General features: G+C 38.1%; 1 protein-coding gene across 1 annotated transcript; it reads left to right on the forward strand.

Annotated features, from left to right (window-relative positions):
- The first annotated feature begins 133 nt into the window (after nucleotides 1–133).
- LOC117570167 (leucine-rich repeats and immunoglobulin-like domains protein 3) lies at nucleotides 134–20,100 on the forward strand. Its single transcript, XM_034251642.2, has 9 exons — nucleotides 134–480; nucleotides 13,562–14,843; nucleotides 15,993–16,064; nucleotides 16,643–16,852; nucleotides 16,919–17,062; nucleotides 17,120–17,955; nucleotides 18,011–18,367; nucleotides 18,427–18,708; nucleotides 18,768–20,100. Exons 2-9 carry the CDS (start codon nucleotides 13,774–13,776, stop codon nucleotides 19,928–19,930), a joined length of 4,134 nt encoding a protein of 1,377 aa, XP_034107533.1. The 5' UTR covers nucleotides 134–480; nucleotides 13,562–13,773; the 3' UTR covers nucleotides 19,931–20,100.
- Nucleotides 20,101–20,847: the final 747 nt, after the last annotated feature.

The following is a 20,847-nucleotide window of genomic DNA, read 5'->3' on the forward strand; positions in this document are numbered from 1 at the left end:
TAGACATTCTAATTGTAACGAATTTCACAGGTTCGCCAATTGGACATTGGTTGGTATATCCTTCGCCGTAAATTAGTATATTTTGAGACTTAACGTATGGTCACGCCTGAGTACAATACTTACAATTAGTTCTCGTTCAGTTTCGTAAAGGGGAGGACGTCGCGTCGGGTCTAGCTCTTATGTTTTTGTACGCTTAATTAATAAAAAACAAAAACGCGTGAATGTTGCGAATCAATATAAAAACTAAACAAAACACAATATTATTCAGTGCATATGTCTTATAATACATAATAACACCCATAACGCGCTGTTTTTCTTAAGCCAGAAAAAATTTAACTAGCGAGTGTTTGTGACAGTGAGGCAAAGAGTGTCGAAAAGAGTGTGTGAGACAGAGAGAAAGGAAAAAGAGCGCTCGTGAGCGAGCATAAAATCACAGCAGTCTCAGCAGCAATAACAAAATAAATACATACACATATGCACGTACGTACATTTCAACAATTAAACTTTTCAATGTTTTGTTTCTTATTCTTGTTGGTTTGTTGAATGCTACAGCACGTTTTTGCATTCAACTATTAAAATAATCAACGAAATAGGCATTTCAATCTTGATAGGCATTACATGCAACTTACACATACATGTACATATGTGTTAGTGAAGTAAATAAAAATAAATTCTGCCTCTGCGTACATACATACATAGGTATGTATGTATGCATGTGTGCATGGCGGTGTCAGTGACGTTACGTCGCAGTCGCTGCCCACTTTGAACGCAAACGCAAGCGTTAGCAGCGAACGTGTTAAAGTGACGAATAAACAACACAGAATCGTTCACTAGAAAAGATACGACAAACAGTCAGACAACCAAACATATTTGTACATTTCTTTCACACATGCATACATTTGTGTTTGTATATACATAACTAACACACCGACCGAGCCACACAGACACACACCCACAACGCGCAGTCGACTCAGCAGACATTTTGGCTGCTTCATTCGCCTTTCAAGCGCAATTTGTTTATATGACTGCAGCCGCAGTTTGCTGACCCCCTTCCCCACCACCCCACCGCTTCTCGTCAGTTTGATAGGTGAGCGAATTCCCCACCTCCACTGCCACCCGCCATCCATCCATCAGCCTTCATTCATTTTTGTACACACGCTGAAATTTGCCTTCTATTTCTACTTCCACTTTTATTTTGTCGACTCCTCAGGCACCCAACTGTGCTTTGGTGTGTGTGTGTCTCTCTCTGTGTATGTGTGTGTGTGTGCGCTAAGATGAAGAATGATATGCAGCAATGTTAGATGATAAATGGCGCGCTATATTAAATGATTTATTTTGCCTGCCCATATCGTCGGCCTCTCTTCTCTTACCTCCGCCAGAGGCCACAGGTTCATTGTGCCCGTTTGTCTCTCTTTGCATCTCGTGGAAGCAGTTGAGCCATGGGCTAAAGCTTGAACCGCCTTCCAGTCTCCGCATATAACTATACGAGAAGTACGATGCTGATGCTTGTATGAGTCCGATAATTGAACCCCCGACTATAGTATCTACGGTACAGTCTCCAAGTGCTCCATTATTCAACACTTAACTTAATGCTTTAGCATTTTATCAGTAGAATAGCTGGAAATCTTTTTTTCCTAATAGGATTATAGTATTTCTTAGAAATTGTGTTCTTAATCTTAATCTAGACTTACACCAGAACAGATTACTTTTGTAATGTAATTAAAAATTTATATTTATAGCCTTCACAGTTAAATCAATTTCTTCGGTTGTTAGTTATATAATATATATATAGTACAATTGGAATTATATCGCCATCGATTTTGGAATAGTTAGCAATAAACGTAATACGCTTACATAGATTTATTTGAATTGATTTGATCACTCTGAAATAATAAGAAATATAAGTTTCAACTCTTATTTATCGTATAAAATTGTATAAATTCCCCATTACGTAGTAATTCTTAGTTAGATTCGTATCGAAAAGCAATTTCCCTCTTCTAATGAATCTCATGCTGAGTCAAACAGTTGCTTAATTAAATCATTCATTGTTGTATTGCATTTCGCATTTAGCAAATTGCAAATCATTTCCACGGTTTTCCACTGGCTTTAATAACTTTCCATGGTCAACATAGAAAAATACAATATGTTATTGCTGTTTTGAGTTCATTTCGATGTTCTAGTTATGTGGTTTGCAATACCCTTTACAATAAGCTTATGCATTATGTTGTTGACTCTGCTTACATTTTCTATGCATCGCTTATATAACATACTATATAATACAGTAATTTGCAAAAGGGTATTGTTCAGTTGGCAACTCTCTTGTGCCCATTTTCAGTTATCCATGTTTTACTTTTTGTGTTTGTTTTTTCTCCTAATTAGTTATAATTACACTTAATGCAATTTAGTTATGAGGTTCTGTGCTCTTTTACATTTTTTTTTGTTGCTAGTCGTTGTTGTTTAATGTTCGTGCTGGTTTTGTGCTTTCTCCGCTGCCCCCTCGCATTTTTCTTTCCCTTTGGGGGGTTTTTCCATGGTTAGTGCAAAATGCAATTGCTGTTCGTATACCCGGCACCCATTGCGTATAATGTTATTACAACTTAATGACAACTGAAAGTTCATTTGTATTTTGGCTTGAGCTTGGGTTTAGCTTTAATCGTTATTAGAAAGATTGGGATTTAGTTTTAGTTGTCACTGAAAGGTTAACACCTTTAATACCTTATAGTCCCCTCGGGTTTCGCTGTTATTACCCATAATTAATATTTATGAATTCGTTCGAAGCTAGAGATATTGTCAGTAAAAGGTTCTAGCTTGAATATTTGAATAATTGGGGGTATTCCCAAACAATAATAACAATATTCTGTAAGTGCAATCGTGGAAAGATTTAATTAGTAGATATTATTTGCACGATTTCGTATATTATTATAATAATTGTAATTATTTTCGATATTTATAACATAATCTCATAATCTCAAACGCAGTTAATCACTTTCCGTCTTGTTTGTGGGCTGAGATTGAGATTGTGGCTGCCTCAAGGTGTGAATTCTAGTTAAATTTAATATCACACAATATCCGCATCCGCATCATTTATGAGTGAATGCGCTCGTCTCTTACCTTTATTCGCTTTCGTATGCATATGAGCTGCAATTTCAGTCAAGATCATATCGGTGGGTCTCATAAATAAATGCATTTAATGGTTCGCTGGGCTGGCAATGAGGGCTTTTGGCTTACTGGAGACTGAAGACTGGAGACAGGAGACTGGAAACTGTCCGTTGCTTGTCTCACGGAAGGAATCTGTGTGCCACAAGCTGGCAGCTTGCAACTGGCAGCTTGCAGCTTGCAGCACACAGGCTCTCATCATTAGCAATTTGAAATGCATTCAAAGTGCAGACTCAAAAAGGAGATGCGAGTGTATCCAATTATTTTCACATTTTATGGCGTAAATTTTCTTAAGCCCCAAAACCATTTTTCAACCGAAACGAAACGAACTACAGCAACAACAACAACAACAACAACAACAAAAATGCAGCAACGCCAACTAAGGAGAAGCAACAACAAGAAAGGCAACAACAACAACCAGAGACACAGCAGCAGCAACAAATCTTAAAAAGGCATCAAGATTATTGCACAGAAAAATTCTTTTCTTCACACCTTGCCAGAGACTTGAAACTTGGAGCGCTGCACAACAAAAGCAAACGAAGGAGATGGGGATAGGGATGGAGATGGAGGAAGAAAAATAAAAAAACACGCCAAGAATTAAATGCGACTTCAAAGAAAGGTACAAAACGAACAAAAAAACGAAGAAATCAAGAAGAACTATGGTCAAAACGAAGCGGTAACACCAACAATGGACATGTGCAGCAACAATAAAAACCAATTTAAGCCAACCGACGCGTCGCCTCCATGTGGCTCGCTCTTTCTATCTGTATCTGTATATCTGCGTATCTGTGTGTGAGCGTGTTTGTACGTCTCTGTGTGTGTGTGTGCAAGTATCTGGAGGATTCCTCGTAGGTTTAACTCGAATTGACGTTGGGAAGAACGTCAACGGCAACAACAACACCGACAACAACAACGTCAGCAGAAACGTATACACAATCAGTTTCAGAAATCAGATTCGGTTCGAAGTTGAATAGTTGCTGCCTGGTTATGTTGTTATGTGGGTATCTATGCTGACTGTCTGTCTGCCTGTCCGCTTTGTCTCTCTCTTTCTCTCTCTCTGGGTTTTGTGTGCTTGGGCTACGTGCACACCTGTGGAACACATTGCTGTACCCTAGCAGACCTTTGAATAGTCTTTGGGAAACCTGGGGAAATATCCAAATCGAAGCGAGTTTACTAAATCTCAAACATGAATACTTTAATAAAATTTCATGATTAAAATGAAAAGAAATTGCATAAAATAATACTATAAAGTATTGAATATACTAAACATTATATAGAACAATTTAAAATTCAATCAAAAATATATATCAAACAAATATAAGAATATTCTCATTACTAAACAGTTTTAAAAATAAAAAAAGTGACGTAAACCAATTAATGGATTTTATAGAATCTATTATATTAAATAATACTAAGTATTAACAATATACTAAGGATTAGCATTAACAATATACTAAGGATTGTAAAGATCAAATAATACTATCTTCAAACAAATAAATAAATCATTTAACCTTTAGAGAATTAACTAACTACAAAAAAATAACCAATTTAAATAAAATAAATATATAATAAATTTATTATATTTTATTGTACTCAACATTAAATATTTAAATCAAGCAATTGAAAAGAAGTAAGCAGACAGTACACTTTATTAATTTTATGTTTTTTTTTTCCAATGTTTTTAATTTTGCATTATATTTGTAATTATAATAGTAATACGCAAAAGGCACATTTAAATAATAGTTTTAGCTTTGCCCGGGCGGAACATATTAAAATATTCATCACAATAAAATTTATAGGAAGTTATAAATCTTACCAAAAAAACTATAGCTGAAAAGATGACATTAATTCCCTTAAGGGTATTAATTGGAAATGCCTCCAATCAGTGCTAGTTTTTTTTTCAGTTCATTTGTTCATATATATATTTAATGCCTCTTTTATCCTCATGGTATTTAAGCCATATAATGCTGTAGGTCATTCAAAGTTGTCGTTGAATACCCAAAAATCGGATTCTTTTCGGAACAGTCTTCCTTATTATAAGAAGAGTATTGTAAGTAGTTTTCACCTTAGTTACTTGAGAGCGGGCAGCGGCAGCCTTCAGAGCTCTTGAGGCCTGTCAGAATGACCAGAGTGGCAAAAACAACAACAACAACAATAACGACAGAGCCCCGAGAAACAGATGCTTCTAACACACTGCCTCATGCGGAGAGATCATAGCAAGCAGCATAATAACAACAACAACATGAATATAACTCTGAAATCCCAAAGAGTCTGCCCCATGCCTCTTGCAACACTCTGCCTCTGACAGGCAACAGGCAGCGGACAACGGAGACAGCACTGGAAAACGACGCTCAATCCAGTTTTCAGTTTCTTTTCTTTTTCCTGACTTTGGCATCGCTTGGGACGTTCTGTGTTCCGCAGATCTGCAGTTGATTTCGTTTCGTTTCGTTTCGGGCATTGTTGCTCAAGTTTTTCAGAATTTCGTGCTGTGCTGTGCTGCTCTGCTTTGTTGGTGTTGTTCTTGCTTGACGTTGGGCTTTGTATTTTATTTTTTCTTCACACCTTCGAAAAAGGCAAAGGCAGAATTTTAACGTCCACTGGAAATTCAATTCAATTCCCTTGCCATAAGAAGACGCGTTGCTGTTGTTGTTGCTGTTGCTGCTGCCCCATAGCCGGTTTTTGGTGTTGGTGTCGCGCTTGGTTTTCTCACTTGGCTCCGAAGAGACCAGGCCATCTCTTTCCCCCCTCCCCATTAGCGGCGTACAACAAGAACAACAATAACAAGACGTGCCTTCTCCCTCTTGCTTTCATGCGAGCCGCACGAAGCTGAAGCCGAAGCCGAAGCCAAGCAAACTGACAGCCCTTTTGCATTTTTGTAAGTCTTCTTCTGGCAGGATCGCTTCTCTGCTTTTCACCTCTTCTCTCAGCTCATCGCGTTTTTTTTTCGTTATTTTTTGTTTTTGTTTTTTGTTTTGTTCATCGTTAAGATCTTTTGACAGCCTCTTTTCGTTTCTTCAGCAGTGCTGCCCGCATTTTGTAGCTTTTGTTGTGTTGTTTTTTTTTATTTTGTACGCGTATTTCGATTTCTTCCTTTTTTGAATGGAACTCAATTTGACATGCCTGAAGATTTTCTTGAGCCGCTTTGCCAACCAAGCAACCAACCAACAAAATTGAACGTATAGAAAAAATAAAAATACAATTTAATCTGAAATTATTGCGCTGCGGATTAATTTTGAATGCGCTGCTGGATATCCCACCTCTGACTCTACCCAGAGGTAACCCACCTCTGACTCTACCCAGAGGTCTAAAGCTCTAAAGCACCTCAGACTCCGACAATATTAAGCATGATCTTGCACTTACAAGTTTGAGTTTCAGTTCAAGGTGAAGAAGAAATTGTGTTCTCACCTTCTCTCCGAGTGCCAACGAAAACCCTGGGCAAAAAGTCCATTCGGCATTATCTGAATTAGGTCGTAAGTCTTCTAAGGCCCCATCAAAAATGTTATGCGTCGTTTGTTTTCTGCCTGCTTATCGTCTGCAATGATAACGCCATTTCAAATAACAAACTGCAAATACTTTCGAGCTTAGACACCCTAATAAGACTGACGAATACTCTATTTTAAAAATGCAATCAGTATTTATTTTTCATATTTATTTACTAAAAGTTATATCCGTTCCAAGAAAACTGGATTGTAAATTTTACAATATTAAAGCAACGATTCTGTTGCATTTAAATTGTATAGAAATTAATAGAATTAATGATACCTAATTGACGAATTGAAATTTCTAATATACACTATTGTTTTCAATATGATTATTATTATTATTTATGTAAACTCTTGTTCCGTAAATAAATCGTTTGGTTATGTAATTATCGTTATGCAATTGATCAAGAAATCTCTATAATTTAAAAATGTACATTAATTTATTTTATAAAAAATAATCATAAGAATTCTTTTGAGATCTATGATTAGTTGTCATATCTGGAAATTTATTTGCCTATTACTTCATTCTCTCTTCACTCTCTATTATCAATGAAAGGAATTTGAAGGTGACAATTAGGATAGTAATCCATTCCAAAGTAAATATTTTTCTGATTGCGCAATTACTTGTGGAGTCCATCCAAGTGCGTCTCACTGTCTGTGTATTCTTGACAGTAGTTTTTTTTTTTATTGATACCCAAGGCTATTTCGGTAAACCGAGTCCACCTGACTGCCAGACCACTCTACTATATATGGGGGAGTACATTTTGGCATATGATATCACCTATCGCCAACCATAGTCTTATCACAAGTCACAAGCAACAACAATAACAATAACAATAATAATATGCTTTGTTTATTTGTTATTTATGTGCCTTAGAGCAATCAAGCAAAACGGTTTATCATTAAAGCGATAAAAAAAGACGTTAATTTATTATACACACACACACACTCACATTCAAGTACCGACTTATTTACATACACACAGATGCACAATCGAGCTGTTTACTAATTGCGTTAAATTGAACTTGAAAATGGTTAAAGAAAATCCACAAAAGTTACCAACTGACCATGGCTTGTCTCCTCGTTTTCTCCCTCTTCCTTCCGTCACTCCATCGCTCGTTTTAATAAACCGTTATGCGGCTTGCGTGAATGGAGGAGGCAGAGCACAAGGCATCCAAGCAGAAGGCAATGAAATAAGCCAACAATTATGAAAAGAAAAAACTCTTTTAGTTATTTAATTAGCTGGCCCACAGTTAGAGAGGAAGACAGATGAATGCTTGGCCAAGGTGGGGGAGGGAGACAGCGGCTTGCGTTCGTATCTAGAGTGGAAAATTAATGACTACAAAATTAAATTTATTTTTGCAAACACGAAAACAAAAGCAACAACGACAGCAGTGGATGCGAGGCAGTCTCTGTTGCTGCCGCTGCCGACGTTGCCAGACAGCCTGGCAGGCCCGCAGTTGCTGTCTTATTCGATTTTATTTTACGCTGTCTGTGTGACTGTTTGCGTGTGTATGTGAACATATGTGTGTGAGTGTGTCTGTGCAAAATTAATGTTGCTATTTGCGTCGTTGTTGCTGCGCAGCGACTGCGCTGCTCTTATCATGGGTTTTTGTTATTGTTTCTTTTTTGCTCTTGCTGGCACGTTACCTAATTAGTCGCCGCAGACAGCGCGGCAATAGGCAACGTTCTTACCTTTTACGTTGTTATAGTAAACCAAAGAGGCGAATATGAAACATTCACACACACACACAAACACACTGCGTGTATTGACGTAACGTCAACGACGACAGACAACAGTGCTGCCAACAGCGACGTCGACTGCGCGCTGTTTCCGTTCTCGTGCCCACGCACCTTCATACAGATGTACCACAGATCGAGACAACGAGTGACTGAGAGGAAGAGTAAAGGAGAAAGAGACTGAGAGACAGAGCAGGACAGCAGACACCACGCGACAAAAACGCAGCTTCAACTTTGTCGTCGCTTTTGCTGTTACTCTTGTATTTTTTACAGACTATAGACAGCAAAAAAAAAGTATTGCATAAAGCGCAAGAGACAAATTGAGGGGAGTGGAATGGATGGCGAACAAATTTTATGTGCTCTCAATTGCTGCTTGAGCTCTGTGAGGCGAATCGATTACACTCAAAAGAGACAAACAAATGAGTCAAAACGCACACACACACACACTGTAAATGTTCGCTGTGTATGAGTTTATACTACAGATCTTACCGATCAATTTGACAAGTGATCACTGATCGGCTTTGTGTTTCTTGGAATCGGCTTATAAGCAATTACATTCAATTAATAGTAGTTGAGGTCCAAACGTTTCAACTAAAAAAATGTAAAGTCAATACACTTTGTTGTTCGATTAAGTCAACTCAAATGGGAATATTATTCACTGATGTAATACACTAAATTTATAACCAGTACATATGACATAATAATAGATAATAAATAATGAAGAGCAAGAATTTTGCAAAGCAGTTCTAAAAGATAATGAACATAGGTTTCTTTGTTGTTTATCAATTTGTACAAATATACTTTCTGTATATATTTTCCTTGAACACAAAATAAATTTATAATTTTAATCACTACACTAACTATGCATTCCACTGTACTGTAGTGCTGGCTGCATTTTGGCAACGGCAGCCGTAGCTGTTTGCTGCTTTCAACCCAGCTTCTCCCCACACCACACCACACCACACCACTTCATCCCGCATCACCTCACCACACCGCACTCCACCACACCTCAGTCGTTTCCCCACTCAAATTACTGCCCGCCCACTGCTCGCGCTTTGACTTTAGCTGTGCTTTTTTTACGCCAACGTCAACTGTCACATGCACGTATAAATATATACACACACACACACACACAAACACACTCAAGCAGATATTCGCAGAGCTATGCACATTCAGTTTATTGACAAAAAATATTGTATATATTTTTATTCATTTAGCGGCAAAAGCAATAAGCAAACAGCAAAAACAAAAGACACAAATAGAAACAGCAAAAAAACAGAAAAAAGATTGTGGGCGACAGCAACAAAAAAAAAAAACAGAGCTAGCAAAATTTAAATGTTTTAAACCAAATCATAAGACAGCAATGCTACAAAATAAAGACCTTTTTGTCTCAATTTAAATTCAAGTAAAATGTTACAACCGGAAAATTAAACAAACCAGAAAACTACAATTAAGCACCGACTTTGAGAGACCTGTTCACTTGAGTTTATTCATGTGCAATGCTCAAAGTAAATAATATTCATATCACAGAATACCTTTCGTTCAAAGATATCTTGGAACTTTATAAAATCGTTAAATATAAGATCATCAAAAACAATACCAGCTAAGGGAATAGTTTGCTTAGTGGGATCAAATGGAGAATTAAGTAATTATAATTACTATCTTTTGGGGAGCGAACAGGAAGGATTTGCCTAATATGAAATATGTGTTTGTTAGATGAATTCAATTTCAACAAGCTGAGTAACACCAAAAATGGTTATTAAATAAAACGAAAAAAGATTCCTTTTAGTTTAAAAGCCATCCTGCATTAATTCTATGAGTTCTTCGTACATTTACAATATTTGGTTGAAACGTTCATCTGCATAAAACAAGAATGTTTGTAATGGGAGCAGGGTATTAAAAACACGGAATTTCCTTGCTCATCAATGTCTTACGTTATGAGGATCATAAAAACTAAAGTCCTCTCGCCTTCTGTCTCTGTTTCTTCTTTCTCTGACTATCTGCTCTATAATCTAGTGAAAAATGATGTTATTGTTTTTCGGCTAACGATCATTAAGCAGATACACGCACAAATATGTGGGTCTAATGAATCTCGTATCTGTAGCTGTTCGCCTCTGCTAGCCCATTCCCATTCATTCCCCATTGTATATTTATCTGCGGCATTATCGTATCATCTACGCTGACTTCGACAGCTAACAACGACGACATTTTGTCGTTTTCGTAAGAAAACAATACCCACCTTGTACCGTTATCTAATAAATTTGTGAGGGAGTAGACAAAGCTACAAAAAACACACACACACACAACTAAATAGATTTGCATTAAAAATAAAAACACAAAATCTGCATTCAAGTTGCCCGTCGTAAATTTTGTTGTTGTCTGTAAGCTGTCCAAAATAGAGTTCAAAGTGAAAGCTCTAACCAAAAATATAAAATTAATAGTCGTGGGTTTTGCCCTTATGGCAGCCAGCTCTATCTAGCTGGTTTACTCTTGGGATTTTTGCCCAGAACTTATGTTAATCAACATGCGACCGACTAAGTTAGCTCTTTATGCATGCAAATCAATTCAAGATGGCCGACAAATTTTGAAGATCTACGGAAATTAGCGGAGAATAAAAATAAACGTCGCTGATTGGTGATTGGTGTGTGAAAATTGTATCATCTGCGTGTGTTTAATTTATATGAGAAAAACGAAAATGAATACAGCAAGTCGATAAGGTTTTGTTGGGGATTTCATGATATTGATCGATATACACGAGACAAAACTTCCCAATCACTGTCATCATGTTATAGGCGGTCACTCGCATAAACATCAGACGTTGATCAATAGATTAATTGATAATGCCTTCCAATTATCTGTAGGTGTCGTCGCATATTCGAGAGAGTTTTGCTAATCTCTCATTTCGGCGTCTTTGTCATTTATGATGTGATTGATTTGCGATATATATCGAGATATTAAATTTACATTTTATATGCAACTATAGCTATAGATTAGTTTTCAAGATAATCTATAGCAACTTATTGAGCTTTTTCTTGCTCAGCTAAAACCAAATATTGGTTTCCAAATGAACTGCTGCAATAAATGCGGTGGTATAAATTGATTTCCTCTGTAGATACCGCATTCAACAACACGATCGTAGACAGTGTGAACCTATTGATTAGATAATTGCACGACTTTAGTGCTACGTGTAGAGGAACCCTCTAAAAAAAAATTATCTGAGACAAACTTGTTGAGGGAGTGTTCCCTCAATACTCGATCGAACTCGAAATCGAACACAACTTGCAACAAAATACAATATTGAGGCCAATTTGTTGTTGTTTATATTGATGGCAAACTAACACTAATCAAAAGCACTTCACTTTGGACACTTGAGCAAGAACATCTCTATATAAACTCGACTATATATAGACAGACCCAAGAACGGAAAATGGAGTTGTGAGAAATGTGGAAAAACTCTTTGAAGAAAATTCTACAGCTAAGTTGTTTCTCTGGTTGCAGCAGCGGCAATTCCTTGTGTCGGGCACTTTTTTATTTGATTTCATTACGCTTTGCTCTTTAGCTAGCTGATGCTTTACGTTGTTGCTTTGTGTTACTAAATTTGGTTGTCTGGGTATTTTAACGCGTCTCTGTGTGCGTGTGTGTGTGTGTGTCGAACCATTTTGAGTAGCCGGGCCAGCAAAAGCCGTAAGTACGTACTCGTATATCTGTACATTATATTTATATGGGCATGTCTGGTGCGGTAATTGCGGCCATTGCTGAGTTTTTGCAGCCGCCGAGACAGCACACCACCTCTTCCTCTTTCTCCTCCTCATCCTCCTCCTACTGTACGCCCGCTCGCCTTGATGCCCTTTTTGGTGGGTGTTTTTGGCCTGGGAACATTGCTGATGAACTGAACGTGTCTGCAAACCTGTATTACTCAACTATTAGTCTGCTTTTCCAGAGACTTGGAAAACCATATTAAAGCAAACAGCATTCGGCTTCCGCTTAACGGATTTTCTTTAGAAAATAATAACATAAAAGCTACAAGAAATTGTCATGTTTATTCTAACCCTATACTACTACCACTATAGCTACCAGGTTAGATCGAAAAGCACATACTAAATATATGCTAAAGACGATAAAGTAAATTACTTTTAATTTTATACTTATTTATTAAGGAATAATCATTACTAAGAAAAATAGCGCAAGTTTAAAACTTTGAATGCGGCCTTGCAATTTATCTTAAATATGTTAAGTGATTTAATAATATTAATTTAGAGGAGAATTAGTCTATCGCAAATATTTACAACATTTCTTTTTATATTCATACATCATACATAGTTACCCAATTTATTTTCATCTTGACAATTTATTCCGTAGTATGTCCAATATTTACCATATTTGCGATTAGTCACTCAACAACGTGTGACTCACAATCGAGCATACTTTTATTTATTACAGAAACTCAGGGGTGTCAAGCAAGCTACTGATTTTTATGAACTTTTATTTATTTTTGCCTTTCGAAAGCGATTTACGCTTTAAATTATTAAACAAAGTTTAGATCTTTACTTTTTACTTAATCATGCTGATTACTTAGTGAGCGTCTCAATGTCGAGCACGCCCCATTTTAGCTGATAGCGGAATGTGCGCAGTGTTCTTTATCTGAATGTCAACGAATTTCTTGTCAGCGCAGCGCATGTGTTAATGTCTCAGTATAGGTGTATCTGTCTGTGTCTGTGACTGTGTATGTTTGTGTGGGTGCTTTGGTCTGGAGTACAAAATGCAAAACGCTGCACAATTTCAACAAGTTGAAGATATTTTTGTTGTTTTTTATGCATTGGGCTGATGCTGCGCTGCCTTTGCGATTTGTTTGTGTTTATAAAGAATTGAGCATTGCCCGTTTTTCGTGTTTTTATTTTTTTCGCACAAAAAACATCCGGTCGTATTTTAATTTAACGAGCATTTATTTTGCACACTGCCTGTCTTTTGGCATCTCTGTGTTTATAGGTTATTATTTATTTACTCGTGCGGTGTGCTAAGCTAAGATAAGCCGCATATGTATATAGTATTAAACACTTCAGTGATATTCTGCTAGTTGTACATAATTATGATCGTAAAATTCATTTCGATAAATTTAAAAATCGAATGTCGAGAAAATAGAGCAGCCATCTTAAATGTTCTTCCTTTTCTTTTACTATTTACAGTTAATGACCATGCGGCTTTCGAAATTAGCGACAATGAGAACGAATTTTACAGCACTGGTCGCTGACGAAGCTTCTTGCTCTGAAGCTGCAGCGCAGGAGTAACACAACACTGATTCGAAATGTAAGAAAGCAAAGGGCAGTGGAAATTAAACGAATTTATCAAGCATACAAAAAGCAAATTAAAAAGGGAGTATAAAGCAAAACGCTGCAAAATGCACGTTTCAGCTATAAACTGCAAGCAACAGGAAAGGGATAAGGATTGCGCATGTGGCGCAGTAACAACAGCAACGACAAAGTTTAATAATTATCGAAAACGACGAATATGCAGCAGCGACACCGACAACAACAACAACACCAAGTACCAATACATTAGCAAAATTCTAATGACGCTGTCAGCGTTACTGCAGCGTCTCGCAACGCTAAGCATGGGTACCAAGTGGCGACGGCGCCGACGTCGACGCAAGCAGCAACAACACAGTAACAACGAAAACGGGATGGAGAAGGAGAACGCAATAGCAGCAGCCACAATAAAAAGCACCCATAATGATAATTGCAATTATTACAATACTACGGCAACAGCAACGACAGCGACAACAAAAACAAGCAATGATTTCAATAAAATCAATAAATTACTACTAATTACGTGCATGCTGCTGATAACAACTACAACAATTTGTCAAAGTAACGTCGTACCCGTCGCTGCCGCAGCGCCGTCAGCGTCCACATCGACATCAATGTCGGGCGAATCGTCGACGTCACCGTTGAGCGCTCTGCTCAAATCGGGTGGCGCCACCTACAGTCAACAACTGCCGCAACAACAACTGTTTGCGATGCTAGCCAAGAATAACGGTGGAGGCGGCGGAGGAGGCATTGCTCCTCCTTTTTTTGGCTACAACAGCGAAGCAGCGGCGCATCGACAGCATCCACGTTACTTGCCATTGCATGAGGACGAATCCGAGGATCTGGCTGACGAAGATTTTGATGCCCTGCATATTCCACTAGACATTGCTGCCGCTGCCGCCGCCGCAGACGCTGCGCCTTCCATTGCGTCAGCTTCGTTGGAAACGAACGGTTTCGTGGCCGACGATGGCGATCAATATGAGCAGGCGGAGAAGGCGCTGGCAGCTGCTGCTGCCGAGTCAGCGAATGCAAATGCCAAAAACAGCAACCACAACAACAACATTTACTGCCCAAAGGAGTGCAAATGCCTGAACGCTTTCTTCGATTGTGATAAGCTGCATTTGGAGCGCGTGCCCGCCCTGCCAAATTATGTACAAACGCTGTAAGTAAACCGAAACCTCAAAAAACGGCAACTTAATGGCCCATATACTGTTTTTAAGTCCGTGGTATTAAAAACAACCCCACAGCAATGAATATTTGCGAAAAAAAAAATATGCAACAACCCTCCTCATATTTGATATCTGACTTTGTAGTATATACCCTATAACAAAGAAGTCTGATGAAAATTATTTATTTGGTTTTAATAATTTTTTGGATTCCTTTATTATTATACTATCTATAAAGCAAGCTAGTATTTTTTAATAGAAAATTGGTTTTTACTAGAACTAGAGATATTTATTATTTATTATTTTTCAAACACTAATTAAGAAATGAGTTATTTGAAGTAAGTGGCAGCGAGGATTTATTTGATTGGATTAATTAAAAATCAGTTCAAGTAGTTAGCAAACATAGGACTAACAAAAATAAGATTTATTTGTTTTATTGATTGAATACTTTAATATTTTTCATTATTTCTATTTCACAAATTAATGTGAAATAAATCAAAATAAGGAATATATGCCAAGCTGAAAATTCCTTCTTGAACATATTCATAAGAAAATAAATAATTAAACGAGGAAAATTTATTTATGTATTTATTAACATATTTAGATCATTTAGAGCAAACAAAAACGCACACAAATTATTTTATATGTTCAATTTTTTTAATTTAAATACACAACAATAGTAACAAAGCTAATTACATTTTCTGACTATTTCATCTATCATCTATTTAAAATATATAAAACAGAATATTGATAGTAACAGTAGTAGATAATACTGTAAATGTGTCGACATTAACAAACTTAGAGTATTTGCTATTCGAACCACATTTAATGTATTTTTTGTTTGGTTAGTGTGTTTTGGGGGTTGATATTTAATCGCCGCGCGCTCGCATTTAATCAATTTAATGCACAACAAAACAAAATTATGCAAAAGTGCGCCGCCTCGACGTCAGTTATCGACTGCAATGCATCGATAATTGCCAGATGGTGGATTTGCTTGCTTGCGCCTGACTGATAGTTATCAAATTGCAGCATAATTGCAGTCATTTACTGCATTAATTAGAGACTTGCCAAATCCAATCAGCTAACATTGTTTTGCATTTTCATTTCAAGTTCTAACATACTATATTTTCATTTTCTACCCACAGGCATCTGGCAGGCAACAAATTGAACGACAGCACCGTCCTTGCGATACGAAATCTTACCGAACTGCTAAAACTGTGAGTAATATCAACAGCAACAGAAACAGCTAAATATTGATTTAATTGTTCCATTTGCCAAAAGATATCAAAGACAGATAATATCGCGTCAATTGAAAAAAGCATGTAGTAAATATTGTTTCAGCCGCAGGGGCAAAAAAGAATTGAGCAATTTATTGCATATTTTCAAAAAATTTTTAATACAACATGTAAGAAAAGCTACAGACAAGTGTGCTCGCTGTGATATATTCGCTAACCATTTTCAATTAAACCATATTCTAAAATAAATAAAAATTGCATAGGCTACACTTGGTATATAGATAAAGTACTTTATTAAAAATACGTGTAGCGTATTGGAAATAATTAAATTCCAATTCAATTCGGTTAATAATTAACTGATTAAATATCGGTTTGAAATTTCATTTAAATTTTCAAAATTCGATTGACAATGAACATCTTTTTTGAAAAAATCGTGAATTTATATACCTAAATGTGTTTTAATAATAAACTTAACTAAAACAACACTAAATCAATATTTAGCAGTAATAAATATATAATTAAAAACAATTAATTATAATTTTAATATTTGCCGCCACCAGCACCTTAAAACGGAATCAGTTGGACGTTATGCCCATGCTCGTGGGCCTCAGCTCGTTAAGGCAACTCAACTTAGCCCACAATCGCATTCAGCGCATCTCCAGAGAAGCGCTGGCCTTGCTGCCAAGGCTAAAATCACTAGATCTGACCAAGAATCAGCTGCACAGCGTCGAAGCTAACATGTTTGTGCGGCCCAATCGATTGGCGCACTTGTAAGTTGCAAACAAATGTGACAAGAAAACACAACAAATATAATTGTTAATTATGATCAATTACAGAATACTTAATGCAAACGAGATTGGCAGCGTCGATGATCGTGCATTCGAAATGCTGGGCAACCTCACGGATCTAGAGATGAGCAACAATCGTTTGATCAGCCTTCCAGTGGGTGTGTTCCAGAATTTGACTCGCCTCAAGAAACTGTAAGTTGTACAATGTCGTTATTTATGTACTATGATAATGAACAATTTGCTTTACAGCGCTCTAAACTATAATCAACTGGAGTTCCACTGGTCAACGTTTCGTGGTTTGTTTTCATTGCAAAAGCTTCAGCTCAAGGCAAACAATATACGGAAAATGCAGGATGGCATCTTCCATGTGATGCGCAACATTGAGAGCATCGAGCTGGACCACAATGGCATCAGTTCACTCTCACGCCAGGGTCTCTTTAATTTAACCAAGCTACATCATCTCAGTCTATCGAATAACTCCATAACACATATTGAACTGGACACCTGGGAGTTTACGCAATCCTTGGAATCGCTCGATTTGTCGCACAATTACATCAGCGAGTTTAAGCCTCAGCATTTGGATTGCCTCAAACGCCTGAAACAATTGAATTTGGCGCACAATAATCTGCAATATTTGCAAGAAAATACCTTTGACTGTGTGAAGAACCTCGAGGAACTGAACTTGCGTCGCAATCGTCTGGCGTGGATCATTGAGGATCAATCAGCTATGGCGCCATTCAAGACATTACGCAAACTCCGTCGCCTTGATCTCTATGGCAACAACTTGAAGCAAATCAGCAGTAAAGCACTCAGCGGTTTAAACAATCTAGAGCTGCTCAATCTGGGTGGCAATGCACTGGCCAGCATTCAACCGAATGCATTTGAACACATGCTAAAGCTACAACGGCTCACATTTAAATCGGACAACTTTATCTGCGACTGCGATTTGCTTTGGTTTCGTCAGTGGCTGCTCAGTAGGTTCGGCTCTCAAGCGGAGCAACTGCATACCCAAGTAGTTTGTGGTTATCCGGAGCATTTGCTCGATAGACAGCTGTTTACGCTTACAAATTCGGAGCTAGTGTGCTGTAAGTCTCTCTATATATTTTCATACTTTCCTACTTTAATGTTTTGCATTTTCAGCTGATTCACCCAAACCCGTAGTACAGAAAGAACCCAGCAATATGTTGGCCGTGAAGGGCGCCAATATAACCCTCGAATGCATCGCCAGCTCACCGGCAGCTGCTTCAATGGCTGCCGCAGATGAGTTGAAGATCAAGTGGCGTCACGACAATCAGCACGTACTGGAGAGACAAACCACTCACGACGGAGCCGTCACCGAAACGCAAATCCATCATGATCAGCGCACGAATCAAACGACCATTTATGGCTATCTGCGTCTTTCCAATGTCAGTTACGAGAGTGCCGGACGCTATCAGTGTGTTGTCTCCAATGCATTTGGCACAACTTATGCCCAAAAGTTCAAGATCTCTATTGGCAGTAAGTACCAAGTTAATCTAAATTCATGATTCCTTTTTAACAAAATTCTCATCTTTCAGTTCATCCCAGCTTTCTTCATGTGCCTTCGAATTTGTCGATTGATGCTGGTGAAACGGCTCGCTTAGTTTGCTCGGCCAACGGTGATCCAATTCCTGAGATGGCCTTGCAAAAGTTTGGTGCTAGCGATTTTCCCGCTGCAACGGAACGTCGCCTGCAGGTGATAAGGGAGGAGGATGCATTCCTTATAACCAACGCGAAGCCAAGCGATTCGGGTATCTACACTTGCACAGCTAAAAGTCCTGCTGGCGAAATCAAAGTAAACGCCACACTACTTGTGAATGGTGAGTAAATGAAATGTACAACAAACTAAAAACAATACTAACGCAATCCGATATTCCAGATAAACCACTGCCTAGCATACCGTTGGTCCACAAGGAGGTAGTGCTTGGACGCACCTGTGTCCTGGAATGCCTCGGCGATTCTGCCAACCTGGATCTAGAGCAGCCGCATCGTGAATGGTTCAGGGAAAACAAACCATTGCACAAGTCGCCCACAGCACAGGATGCAGAAAGATATTATTTTACAAGCAGCAAGGAGTTGCTGGTAATTGTGAACGCGCAGTCCAATGATGCGGGTCACTATCGCTGCGAGATCACGGACAACTCACGCACCCTAACCCTTCAACTAGAGCTACTCGTGGTGAAGGAGAGTTTCAATACCGATGTCCTCTTGCTGGGCGTGATGATACTGACAGGCAGCTGTGTCCTAATTGGTGCCTGCATCATCTATTGCACTCTGCGCTATCAGCGTCGCAAGCTGATGCGCAATCTTGGAACACGTACGCATACAAGCAGTCAGCACACATTGCCACTGGATCAAACGCAGCTGACGACACTGAACCGCACTCAATTGCGACCACATCAATCGCAGCTGGTGCTGGATGGGGTGTCAAGTGCTGCGCAGAAACATCAAGCACAGCAGCAATCGCAACTGCGACCGCGCAGCTTGGCGGATTTGGAGTGTGGGGACGGGCAGACGCAGAGCCGATTGATAGTCACAACGACGCCATCATATGAGCAGCGCTGCCTGGAGCGCTATTTACAACAAAGCGATTTAGAGACTCAGCCAGATCATCTGTCTAGCAAGGACTCGGGAACCGGATCGGATGCTGCCAACAAACGCAGTCTCGAGGACTTTGGTGTGGCTTTGTCGCCACGTCAGCAACGACACCGCATTGATGACGACGACGACGATGAGGATGAGCCAGATGATGACAATGAGTTGCAGTTTGCGCCTTCTCGTGCTTTGGGCGTCTCCGAATACGATGACATCGAGCTCTATGGGCTCAATCATAGCGCAGCTGAGCAGCAGCGTTTTCTGCGCAACAACAATCACAATTACGATGGCGGGGGCGTGGACATGGGTTTAGGATTGAGTGCGAATGTGCATGGGCATGGCCCAACTGCTGGTGCTTCAGCACCGCCAGTGCTGCCGCGCAAATGCAGCGCTCAGCTAAACAGTTCTGCCGTTGAATACAAACAGGCCACCACTGTGGACATTTAAGGAGTATAAACCAAAGCAAAACACACTACAAAACATGTACCAAATTAAAATGCACACACCAAACAAATAAACTGGTGAGGCTAACCCTCTCGCGCCCCCCCAAATAGAAAGAAACCACCCGACACCCAAAAAAAAAAAAAAAAATAATGAAAATACAACAAACGAACAAAGACTGTTACTCGTAATATGCAAAAATTAATGTATAATGAATGTGACGAAGCTTGCCTCGACAGAATGCCCAGAAGGCGGCCTTATCTAGGATATTTTATATTATATATAAATATAAATACTTACATATATATTATTAATATACAATAAGATATACACCCGTGAAGGAATATGTATATATTGGCTAACCCATGTGGCAGCTGAAACATACCAGTGTCTTCGTAATTTATGAAATTTAATGGATTAATTATTAATTTCATGAAAAACTTATGCTTATAACTATATAAGCATATATATAAACATATATTTAATCTTTTCTAATGGTTTATTTCGCTTGTGATATTATTTATTATTTTCAATTGCTTTTCCAGTTGTAAGCATTATTATTATTACTATAATTCAAACACAATACGCAGCAGCTGTATATAAGTATAGCATCTGTTTGATTCTAATTATAAATTTTAAGTTATATATTGCCCAAAATCGGCTATGAATTGCTAAGAATGAATTAATTGTAAATGAATGAAGATCTTGCAGCAATTATGTTCACATTTATGTATGTTTGATTTTCATGATTCCCCTATTCAAAATGTAAAGTGCATACATATAAATGAATATGTAAATTAATTTGCCTTATGCTTATGGCCTTGACTAAATATTGAAAATTAGCTACGTAAGGTAAGATAAGTTGAAAGAATAATGAAGTCAACAAAAAATAATAAAAATTCAAAATATAAACAAACTGTGCA

The sequence above is a fragment of the Drosophila albomicans genome, chromosome 3, assembly GCF_009650485.2.
Source record: "Drosophila albomicans strain 15112-1751.03 chromosome 3, ASM965048v2, whole genome shotgun sequence".
NCBI lineage: Eukaryota > Metazoa > Arthropoda > Insecta > Diptera > Drosophilidae > Drosophila > Drosophila albomicans.